Source organism: Rhinatrema bivittatum, chromosome 1, assembly GCF_901001135.1.
Source record: "Rhinatrema bivittatum chromosome 1, aRhiBiv1.1, whole genome shotgun sequence".
NCBI lineage: Eukaryota > Metazoa > Chordata > Amphibia > Gymnophiona > Rhinatrematidae > Rhinatrema > Rhinatrema bivittatum.
This window is the reverse complement of record NC_042615.1, coordinates 61,757,592-61,770,091: the sequence shown is the minus strand read 5'-3', so window position 1 is coordinate 61,770,091 and position 12,500 is coordinate 61,757,592. Positions and strand designations below refer to the sequence as shown.

Sequence of the window (12,500 nt, the reverse complement as noted above, 5' to 3'; positions counted from 1 at the left end):
ACTTTCCAGTCAGGGAAAGGCTACAAACTTTAAAATCCACCAGTCATTGATAACAAAAGATTGGTGAGATCTAAAGGCCATTTGTTTGGGTACCTCTTAAACTTCACCGGCTTCCCATAGACAATCATCAGCTAAAGTCAGGTTAGCTCTCGCTCCGGCAGCAGATACTAACATTCCTCTTGTCCATTATAGAACCTGTCCCTATTTAGGAAAATAAAGGATTCGGTTCCAAATACTTTTTTTTACCAAAAAGGACAGGAGATTTCAGTCCCAGTTTGGATTTCAGGAATCTCAACAACTATCTCAAAAGACAAAGAAAAGTTCAAAATGAACTCCTTGGGTACCATCCTCCCTCAGAAACCAGCTTTTGGTTGACTTTCCTAGATCGCAAAGATGCTTGTCCTCTAATTCACAAATCCCACAAGAGATTCCTGTGCTTCATAATAGACACTCATCAGTATTGAATTATTCCCCTTTGCACCTTGGCTGCACCCAGAGTTTCACAAAATGCCCTTTTAATACCTACCCATCTGATAAAGAACATCTTTGTGTTCCCTTATTTGGATGACTCGCTTATTTCCAGCCAAACTTCTGAGTCTTACTCCTCTCTACTTTCTATGGAAACTTTTCAAACTCTTGGTTTCATCATTAGTATCCCCAAATCCACTATTCTTCCTTTGCAAGTAATGGACTTCTAGGAACCCAGTTGGATATGCGATAAGGAAAGATTTTTTTCTTCCCCATGAATGAGAACTATCTCTGCCACTGGAGCTGTGTGGATCAAGGCCGCCATTGTGGCCACACTATGCTGATGATTAGGCTGAGAGATGCACGCTGATCTTTGGCACATTACTGATCTCGGAGCGCTCGTTTTCGCCGCAGACCACGAGGAATCTATAGCCCCAAGCATCCTCTATAACCCCGGTGGATCAGGAGGGCAAATGAAGACAAAGGCAAAGAGGATGGCGTCGGATTCAAAAGAGGAGGGCCAAATCTGGCTCACTAACACTGCTGGACGAATCGTGCCTTTCCCTGGCTCCTTACCAGCCTCCGAGCGCTCGTTTTCTCCGCAGACCATGGGGAATCTATAGCCCCAAGCGGCCTCTACAACCTTGGTAAGTCAGATGATTAGATGAAAGTAGAGGCAGAGAGGATGGCGCCCGATTCAATAGAGGAGGGCTGGATCTGGCTCACAAACGCTGCGGGGCGAATCGTGTCTTTCCTGGGCTCCTTACCAGCCTCCAAGTGCTCATTTTCGTCCCAAACTACGGCGAAACTGGTGCCCCAGATGTCCTCTTTATCCCTCCATCAAAAATGAATGAGTTGAAAAATTTTTTAACGGGGGGGATGACGGCCGATGGGGTGGGGGCCCGGAGCTCACAGCTTGTCCTGCCGACCCCGGTGACGTCATCCTGGAAGCCTGCTTCTAATTGTAAACAGATATGTGTACATGAATGTTGGTGATAAACTAATAAATAAAGGCTGCCTGATTGGAATTTGAACTATTGTGGTGTGTCTCTGAAGCTTTCTTCTGTCTATCTCTTTGCTCCTCCTCTCCTCCAGGTCTGCCAGTCTTGCCTTCAAAGATTGGACTCATTCTCTGAGAGCCAGGAGCTTCTTGCACTGGGTGCACATAATTTTACCTCTGGCAACAGGTAGATGATCATACACTCTGTGCAAAAAAACTTGATAGTTCATATCTCTCTACTGGACTGCTGTCTGCATCTTAAATTGGTTTTCCTATGCTGGATTCCCGTGCTATGTTAATTGCAAATTCTGATTTGCTTGTAAGTTGTTTTTTTTTTTTGTAATGCCTCTGTTCACTTAAAATTATCATAATCCGCCTTGTGACTAATTTTGCGAAAAGGCAGAGTATCAAATATTCATAAAATAAAGTTGTTTTAAATAGCGGGAATGCATAATCACTTTTAAAATCTCTAACATTTATTGGGTATGTTTTATGCTAGTTTGTGAATTACCTGCTATAGGACTGAAATGTAGTCAGTTTTTAAAATTGTGGTTAATTCATGTTGTAAATCCTTGACTGACTCTTCAAATTTTCCTCCTAATTAGGGTAACAATGTATATATTTAAAATATGTGACTGGGTGGGTGAGAGATGGGTAGAAATCTGACACCAGTGATTACTTGTCCAGGAACCAACTCTCACACTGTTTCAAAGCATGCAAGTGACTTTTTCAGACTCTCAGCATTTTGTCTGCACACAAATATAACCTCTGAATTAATGTAAACCTTGAACTACACACAAGATTAATTTGAAGCACTCTGAATGCTTTCCCAACATTCAGGTAGCCACTCAAAACAAATTCTCTCTCTGAAACTACTTCCCATCACATAATTTTAGAAACACAATATTCCTTTGTGAGATTTAAGCACGCTTTCCCAGCAATTCAATCTTCAAGTCCTGCTTACCCACCAGCAGACACAGCTCAGTCATGAGGGAGTGTTAATGCCCACTTAATGCTGTAACTATGAAAATGTGTGCGCTTGTTTTTCTTGCCTTTGAGGACTGAGCGTGTTAAACACCAAATTGTAAATGAATTCATTTTCATGGTCTACTTATTGTTAATCTGTTTTGTGGGTCTTTTTTTTTTTTTAAATTCCATTAGGTCAAATGTAATGAACAGCCGAACAGAGTGGAAATTTATGAGAAAACAGTGGAGGTTCTGGAACCAGAGGTCACAAAACTGATGAATTTCATGTACTTTCAGGTACTGCTTGTAAAACTGTCAATTTAAGAGCTACGAAATGTTTGAGATGACTGTCAGAGAGAGAGATGCTATGTTTGTTTTTAATCGCACACATGATTTCAGTCCGATACACAATATTAGCACTACTCAGAAAATAGTGTCATATTTAGAAAACCTCATATATAAGCACCGGACTGCACCATTAGTCATGTGACTTACTTCCTGCTTTATGTGCTTGAGAAGTTCAATTGAAGGTCTTTTCAACAACTGTGAAGCATAAATCTCTAAAATCTTTTTTTTTTTTTAATTTTGAAAATGCAAATAAAAGTGTTACGTTAACCCATAAGACCGGTATTTTCATTTGTGTGATTGTGGATATTTTTTCATTCAGTGGGTTCATCCGTTCATTTGTGTTTAAAGCAGAAATGATTTCTAGAGACTCACTGCAGGAAAGTTTTCTCTATTTATTTTCCCTTTTTAAATTTTAGAATATCTTCTTATGCTGTTCAGTCTGCTCTTTCTGCCAAGTGCACCTATAAAATTTCTTGACCTTTTTCACACCCGTACTAAACAGACAATTGAAAAGAGTACTGTTGTTTTTCATAAAATGAAATGTGAGAAGGCTAAGGAAAGTTGAAAGATACCTAGATAATTTCCTTGGGCAGGGGACCTTAGTCCTGAGAGCTTGACTTTGTAAACATTTAGACCTTTGAATGCTGAGAGAGAAGGCTCCATTCTCAGTATTGTAAGTAGATTCCTGGCAAGAGCGATCCAGAGATGATGAGGTTGACGAGCTCTGGTTCAGGATTTGCTTCTGCATGGAGTTTTCTTTCACCTGGCATTTCCCTTCTCTAGGCGCTCTCAGAAGGAATTCGTGCTTTCACGGTAAAGAGCTTGGACAGCATTGTTTTCTACTATAAAATTCATTAGTAGCAGACATTAATACATACCCTGCGTTGTGTCTCTGGAAGGCATTTCTACTACAAACAGTGCTTTCCAAGTTCTTTGCTGTGAAAGCACGAATTCCTTCTGAGAGTTGTCCCTGTGAGTTGGGGGCCACCATCGCACGTAAAGCGATGATGCCGCGTTGTTCTGTCTCATGGTGTTTCGCAGTGAGACAAAACAATGCGGCAATACAGCAGTGATATTTTTTCGGGGCAGAGGCTCACTATCGTGGCTACACACCCCGTGATAGTGGGACCCCTGCTCCCGCTAAAAAAAAACAACCCAAAATTTGCGGCTTAGTGCGGCCAGACCTAAGTTTGGGCCTGAGGCAATGGAGTGTAAAGTGACTTGACCCAAGGGCCTGAGGCGTGGTTGTATGATTTGGCTTCCCTGTTTCGCAGCCCATGTTCTAACAGGCTATTCCTTCATTCCTCAGCATGGCATGGCACTTAAATCAGTTGATTAAAGTCCTCGTTGAGCCTCAATGCTTATGGACTCACATACCTGACCTGGAAGCTTACAATTTTGGTAACAATCACTTTAGCTTGTAGCCGGTGAGCTCCAGGTGCTAGTGACTTACTCACTTGCAGGAAGTTTCATCACAGTACGGTGTGGAGGCACGCTTGCCCCAGGATTCTGCATACGGTGGTGTTGGATTTCCACCTTAACCATTGAATCATCCTACCAACATATTTTTTTTTCTGAGTACTCATACTCACAAAGGTAAACACTCCTTGTACTGTTCGGACTGCAAGAGAGCCCTTGCCTTAAGGTTTGGCATACGGAGTCAGAACAAAAGTCCATTAAGTCCAATATCCTGTTTCCAACAGCGGCCAATCCAGGTCACAGACACCTGGCAGGATCCTGAAGGTTAGATAGAATCCGTGCTGCTCATCTCAGGGATAAAGAAGTGCATTTCTACAAAATCCACCTTAACTGTTTATGGACCTTTCCTCCAAGAGCTTTTCCAAACCTTTTTTTAAATGCAGCTACACTAATAGCTTTCACCACCTCCTCTGTTAATGAATTCCAGAGCTTAATTATGCATTGAGTAAAAACATATTTTCTCTTATTAGTTTTAAATGTGTCACCCAGTAACTTTGTATGACCTTTAGTGTTTGTACTCTTTGAAAGCGTAAACAACCGATTAACATTTACTTGTTTCACTTCACTCATTGGGGCTGATGTAATAAGGGGCGCTGAAGCTGCCGCGGGTTTGAGCGCTCCTGTATATGCGTTTGTACATGTGTTTTCCTGCGCAAAGCCCTATACGGGAATGTAATAAGGGTTTTGTGTGCGGGAGAAAAGCACGTATGAACATGCTTACAGATTCGCGTTTTTTCCTGCGTGAATGCATGCTAACGGCATGCACAGGTGATTAGCTAATCATAGGCAATGCAGGGAGCCATTCTAATGCAGGTTTTTTACCGCCATGGTCAGAGAACGAGTTAAATGTCCGTGCTGACTCGGGGGCCTATGTCGGCGTCCAAGCATCCTGAAAACCACCTAGCTTGAGCCGCCTGTCTCTGCTTTCGAGTGGCCAGCTTAGCTAGGTGCTTTTCTGGGCGACCGAGCAGCCAGCATCGCTAGACGCTTTTCTTGGCGTCGGAACGGCCATCTTAGGTAGGTGCTTCCCTAAGCGCTTTTTTTGACATCCGAGCGGCCAGATTTGCGACCAGCTGAGCGGTAAGATTAGCTAGGTGCCTTTCTGGGTGCCAGAGCATCCATATTCGCTCCCAGCTGGGTGCCTATGTCTGCACCTGAGCATCCAGATATGTGCTCAGTTGGGCACTAATCTCACTGCTATGCCAGTGTGAATTAGCATCCATGAAAATATTTGCCATGTTTTCTGCAGCACAGTTATTTGAAATATTAAAAATACTTTCCAGGGTCATACTATCACTTACTAGGGAGACCCGCTTGCTCGCTTTTATGCGCGGAATATCGGCGCAGGTTTTGAGCATGGATGTGGCCCCTTATTACATAGGCCCTTACCGCGCTTAGGTACATGTCATCCGTGCTCTGTGATCAAAACACGCGCTCATAACTAGCGCCTATTTTGCTGCGGGTCTTTTTACATCGGCCCCATTATTTTATAGATCTGTGTCATATCTCCCCTCAGTCGTCTTTTCTCCAGACTGTAGAGTACTAACCTTTTTAGCCTTTCCTCATAGGAGAATTGTTCCATCCCCTTATTTTAGTTGCCCTTCTCTGTACCTTTTCTAATTCTGCTATATCTTTTTTGAGATGTGGCTACCAGAACTGCACACAATACTCAAGATGAGGTTGCATCATGATCAATACAAAGGCATTATGATATTATCTGTTTTATTCACCATTGCTTCTTCTCAGAGCTCTTAGAAGGTCCATCCAACTATTTATTTTGTGGTATACAAACTGCCCTAGACTTGCTGTAACCAAAGGTACCACTTGTAATTGGATAGAAGATTGCATCTTCTCCTGTTAGCTCACTATGTTAGATCTATGGCTGCATACATTGCCCATCTAAGAGAGGCTTCTGTTAAGGAGATTTGCAAAGCTGCAATGTGGATATCATCCAGAGATTTATGTCCCAATATTGTTGTTTGCTTACTGATTCACAACACTACAGTCTATCCTTCAGAAGCTTTTGAGGAGCTTTTGAAGCGGCTCACCAGTCACGAAAGGATAAATTAAAAGAACAAAAGTAATAAAATAGAATCCAGCTTTATTCTTCCTAGTGCCCTATTATTTAGGGTTGTAGTAAATTTAAAAAGAAAAAACCCCCCATAAAAATGAAAAATGGACTTGTTTGCAAAAATATTTGTTCTGGCAGTGGCGGGCTGTTGATTTTCCCCATTTAGTTGGAGGCAAGCCTTAACTGAGGATTCTCACGTGTGTGATTGATTTATATCCTACTGGATAGCAGAGAACTAAGTTGCTTTGCTGTAGGAGGTATTGTCCATAGAGAGCTCGGTAATCAACCACACAAATGCACCTGTCTCTCTTTTTGGAGCTGGTTTTCTTAAACATTTTTATAGGATTGGGGGTGGGCGGGTCTTGAGTGGCAGCAGCTACGTGGGAACTTCCACACTTACCTCTTACAGCCACCTAGAATTTTCCAGATTTAAAGAATGCTTTGAGTGTTGTTGCCCTTTGTTGAAACCCACTTAAATTGTATCTGGCGAGCACCTGTTACAGGTAAACTACTTAATTTCTCTTTTCTTTTTTTCCTATGTCATATTTCTTTTCTTATGTCTCTTCCTCCATCATTAATGTTCACTTATTTTCCTTTTTACCATCTCTTTTAATATCTTTCACATCTTACTCTTGTCTTAGTCCTCTGTCTAAACCTTTGACTTTCACCACAACCTCAGCTACCAAAGCTTTCCTCTCTTCTCCCCATGCTTGCCTGTAAGCCATCTAGAGCACAGGCTTAACTGAGGGAGCGGATGCCATGGGAAGAAGAGCTCCTGCTTTGTTTTTGACCTCTTCTGCGGACCCTGGAATGTATCCAGTTTAAAACAGAGATGCAGAACAAACACCTTTCCTACATCAGCTGCTGCTGGATACATTCTAGGGTCAGTGGTTCCCAATCTTTTTTTTTGTTTGTTTTGTGGCACACATGGCATAGGGTTCACTTTGTTGTGGCACACCAACCACTTCCCCATCATTTTTTCTTCTCTTCCCTCTCCCCCATCCCATTGGCATCATCACCTTTCATCCCCCCCCACCCCTTGGTACCATCACATTTTTCTTCCGTCCTCTCTTCCTTCAGCCTCCTGGCATCACCACCACCACCACCTCCGTTCCCTCTTCCCCCACCCCCAGCATCATAATCACCCCTCTCTCCTTGCATCATCTTCTTCCCTTCCCTCCCCCCACTTCCTGGCATCACCATCACTTTCTCTAGCCCCATCTATCTCTCCTCCCCCAAATCATCACCTTTCCTCTCCTTCTATCCACCCCATCACTATCACCTTCCCTCTCTCCCCGCCACCCTGGCATCATCACCTTCTTTCTTCCTCCATCTATTCTCCTCGCCTCCAGTATTATCACCTTTCCTTTCCCTCTACCCTTCTCCTTCACCTCCTGGCATCATAATCATCTTCTCCCTCCCTCTATCTCTTCTCCTCTTCCCAGCATAATCGTCATCATCAGCTTCCTTTCCCTCTCCCTCACCCCTGTCCCTCCACCCATTGGCATCATCACCTTCCCTCTCTCTCCATCCCTGATATCACTTTCTCTTCCTTTTCCCTCCACGCCCCCATGCCAATCATCTTCTTTTCCCTTTCAACCCCTGGCATCACCCGCCCTCTTCATCACCTCCTGGCATCAGCTTCCCTTTCTCTCCACTCCTCTCCCCTACCAACATCATCATAATCTTCCATCTCCCCCACACCCTTTCATCACATTCTTTTCCCTTTATCTCCACCCCTGGCATTACCTTCCCTCAGCCTCAATACCTGGCGTCGTCATCACCTTCCACTTTCCTACACCCGGTGGCATATTCAGCTTCCCTTTCCTCACCCTAATCCTTGTACAGAAGCAGTCTGTGAGCAGGTTTGCCGAGTGCTGCTTATTCCTCCTATCCAGCTTCTCTCTGCAGTCTGAACTGTGTGGGGCCAGCAGGTTTTAAGAGTATAGGGCCCCATGCAGTTTCTATTGCAGAGGAGATCCAGCAGAGGGGAAAACAGGAGCAGCTGCTGATAAAGTGCTGCTCTCCAATACCCCCTGTTGGCGGGAGGACATCCTACATGCCAGGAGGGAATCAGGAATTGAGACTGCAGCTGCAGCACAGTAGTATGCAGCGGCACACTAGTTCGGCAACACTATTCTAGATGACAGTGGGAGAGATCAATGAGGATCAGTAGCTGCTCTTCCAATAGGGACCCAGCCAGAGGTAGCTACTAGATGAATCTCTAGATCTCTTCCCTCCTCTGGACTCTTTGCTTTCCTTTGCATCTCTGCTAGCATTCACTCTCTGTTTTTCCTCCTTTTTTTTTTCCTGCCCCAACTTCTGTTTCCAAAATCAGGTCCCAGGGAGTTCTCTGAGCCAGTGCTGGACTTTTTGTGTAGAAGGAACATGGTAGGAGCAACTGCTCATGGAGGAGGGGGCAGGGTTTTTAGCTTGTAAGAATTTGCAGTCCATATGGTGGCCTTGCCCTGCATCCTTTAGTGGGAACCTGTGTGGCTGGAGGAGGGGGAAGGGCTGGGCCACAGTGGAAACCCTGAATATGCATAGTTCTTCAGAACAACATTTTTGCTGCTGCCATGTTCACTCCATACCTGGGCCCAGCATAAGCCATACACATTCCTGGGACCCAGCTTTGAAGGTAGATATGGAATGTAGACATGAGGAAGAGGTTGAAGTACTGAAGGCTGCCTCTCATTTCCTTTTCCTTTTTTCTCTCAACCTGGATATCCACAAGCTTGTGTGGATTATTGGCTGTTGAAACCTAGAAAGGAGTTAGTCCTAGAGAGGTGGTAACCCTAACTCTAAATATTAAATGTTATTGTTCCATTATTTCAGACACCTATTTTTTTTTTTCTTCACATGAAGTTCCCCTTTTTCCATTACAGAGAAATGCCACTGAACGGTTCTGTGCAGAGGTGAGACGTTTGTGCCATGCTGAGCGAAGGAAGGACTTTGTTTCGGAAGCATACCTACTTACTCTGGGAAAGTTCATCAACATGTTTGCGGTATTAGATGAGCTGAAAAATATGAAGTGCAGTGTGAAAAATGACCACTCTGCATACAAGCGGTGAGTTACTTACATATAAAAATAAATCTGCTTCCATTTCATTAGTGCAGTATTGCTCACATGATGGCAGTTTTTCTGTTGTGCTGTTGTGTAGCAGGCTTGTTTTAATTTATACTGCTAATTCACTGCAGTCTTTTTTAAACTGGAGGGGGCAGGGAGAACTGTTTAGAATCACTAATACAGAGAAAAGGATCTAGATATTTTTACTATAATATCCACGAAGACAAGACAGCTATCTTAGACCTAGATTCATCATTTTGCTATAAATATAGTGAAAATAGCGACTGTGATTTAAAAAAAAAAAAAAAAAAAAAAAGGGGGGGGGGGGGCCTGGTTAGGCTAATTTTCCTGACACCGCATCGCATAGGTATTTTCCGCAACACATTTTAACATTATCGCACCGCATGTTGTTTTCACATCGCACATTAAGTAATCTACTGCAGCCGCTTTACCAGCCTAAATAGGTTTTTATCGCGAATGGCGGTTCAGGCTGCTGGCTAGAGAGAGAGACTGTAGAGGCTCACAAAAAAGTTAACTATACCACTGTAAGAGGGTGCACTAGTAACTTGGGGTGGGTTTTGGGGGGCAGTTTTATATGCACAGTCATACGTACGAACAGCACAGTTACCATCAATGAAGATTTAGTGTGATTTGGAGTGATGAAAGGTAAGTGTAATAGGTTTGTACCATTTACTCTCTACCTAGCTTGATTGCAGCTAGGTAGAGAACATGGTGCATACCTTTCATCACTCACTCTTCTGGCTGAAGTTATTGCTACTAGAAAAACTGCTTTCCAAGTTAGATATTTCAAATGAGTAGACTGCAGAGGTTCGAAAGGAGCTTTCATCAAGGTTGATGAGACTACGTTCAAATCCTATGGAACTGGAGGTTTCCGCATTGGAGGATGAAGATTAGAGTCCTTTTATAAAACAAGATATTAGAGGGTGTGAGGCTATGGAGGAGCCATTATGTTTCTCATGATATGCCGCTATAGTGCTGAGGTGTACTCTTACTGATGAAGTAGCTAAGCCTGATTTGGAGAGGTGAAGCGAGTAAGTGAGGGTTTCTGTAGGTGTCGAGGAAAATGGAGACATTTTTTGAGTTTGACACTTTATTTATTTATTTATTTATTTATTTATTTATTGTTTTTGTTATACCGAGTTTCATGATAGGCATCACATCAACCCGGTTTACAAATAACAAGGAGTGTAAAGCATAACGTAACGTAAAAAACAATATTTTCAATAAGAACCTTGAACTTTAAATACAGTGAATCAGAAAAAGGGAGAGGGAAAGTTACAAAAAACAAGGAAAATAAACTTGGGATGGAAGGGGAGAAATTGAACAGCACAATATTTACATTTCAGCCTATTTGGCATATTTTCAACATTAAATATTTGGCATATTTTCAACATATTTCAACATTTTCAACAAATATCAAAAATTCAACATTTTTAATATTTACAAATATGCCTATTTGGCATATTTCTTCCATTTGAAGGATTAGTTTTTTCTCGTTGATGGCATTCTCGCTGCTATTATAATCTGTTGTATATCAGCTGTAAGAATTAAGCCTTGTAAGATTTCACGTTCAACATACAGGCCGTCAGGTGGGGGAAAGAGTGAAGAGGGTGAAGAAGAGTGCCCTCCTTCTGAGGTAATAGGTTCAGGTCTTGACCGAGATCCAAGGGTTTGTTTTCAGAGTACTGTACTAGATACATATGTGCACTTGCCTCCTCTTACTGTAAATAAGCCCTCATATGCTAATTTCTCAAGTGTACATGCCTCGCTTAATTTGTTTATAAGTTCTTTTGCATATTTAACCCTAACTTGAATGCAAAAAGTTGTAATTCTGCTGTTGACTCTCTCCTTTGTATTTTGCATATTACCCAGTTAGCCCCTCCCTTGTTCATTGTAATTTCCCTTCTCAGTTACTTGTAAACCGACATGATGTGTCCTACGAATGCCGGTATAAAAAGAGTTAAATAAATAAATAAAATAAATAAGTGAACCAGGGTTGTCTCGGCCATGCAGGTGCTATGAGAATCATGCGAGATCGGTCCTGAATCAATTTCTGAACTGTCTTTGAGATTAAAGGAATTGGAGGAAAGGCATAAAGGAGACCTTGAGACTATGACATCAGGAAGGCGTCCTGCTTGTTCCTGAGGAGGCTTGGGTGTACTGAGCAAAACTGATGAACCTTTCAGTTCTGTTCTGTTTCGAAAAGGTCTATCCAAGGTCAATCTCATAGCAGGAAAATCTGGTTTGCTACCGATTGGTTGAGCGACCATTTGTGGGAATGCAGTATTCTGCTGAGACTGTCAGCTATCGTGTTCGCTATCCCCAGCAAATAAGTTACTCTCAACAATACTGAATTGCTAAGAGCCCACTTCAGATTCAAACTGCTTCCCTGCAAAGAATCCAGGAACCTGACCCACCTTGCTTGTTTATATAAAACACGGCGGCTTGATTGTCGGTGTGAATCATGAGGGCGTGGCCTCGTAATAGATACTTAAAGGATTTTGGAGCGTGCTTCATGATTCTGAGTTCCAGGAGGTTTATTGGATACGCCCTCTCGATTTGTGACCATAGACCCTGTGTCTTGTAATGCAGGAGATGCACTCTCCAACCCTGTGTAGAGGCATCTGTGTTGAGGATTAGGTTGTGGGCCGAATCCCGAAGAGGAGTTCCCATTGTCAGAACTTCTGGATTACTACCAGCGAATGTCTTTTGTCATGGATTCTCACACGATCACTACAGTGGACATTGGTTGGAGATATTGGATCCATTGTGCTTTTAATCCCCATTGAAGGTGCCACATGTGTAGGCGAGTGTGGGGAACTACGTTGGATGGCAGCCGCCAAGTGACCCAACAGAATTAGGATTTTGACAGGCAGTGACTCTTGACTTTAGAAGTAAGTCTGTACATAGATGATGAATTAGTTCGATCCTTTCCTGGGGAAGGAATACAAAAGATTCAACAGAGGTTATCCTGGCTCCTATGAATTGAAGAATCTGAGTCAGTTTGAGTACCTGTTTCTTGTAGTTGATAAAGAAACCCAGAGATTGTAGACATGAGATCGTTATTTCCACTTGGTGAG

The 12,500-nt window shown here is 42.8% G+C and overlaps 1 protein-coding gene across 3 annotated transcripts in view; it reads left to right on the top strand.

Moving 5' to 3' along the window:
* The window catches only part of CYFIP1 (cytoplasmic FMR1 interacting protein 1), a 250,653-nt gene that overhangs the window by 34,401 nt on the left and 203,752 nt on the right, over positions 1-12,500 (top strand). For all 3 annotated transcript variants that reach the window (XM_029611029.1, XM_029610852.1, XM_029610940.1), the window contains exons 5-6: positions 2,630-2,731; positions 9,218-9,399. In XM_029611029.1, the coding sequence (XP_029466889.1) occupies positions 2,630-2,731; positions 9,218-9,399 (284 nt within the window). The remainder of the gene's footprint in view (positions 1-2,629; positions 2,732-9,217; positions 9,400-12,500) is intronic.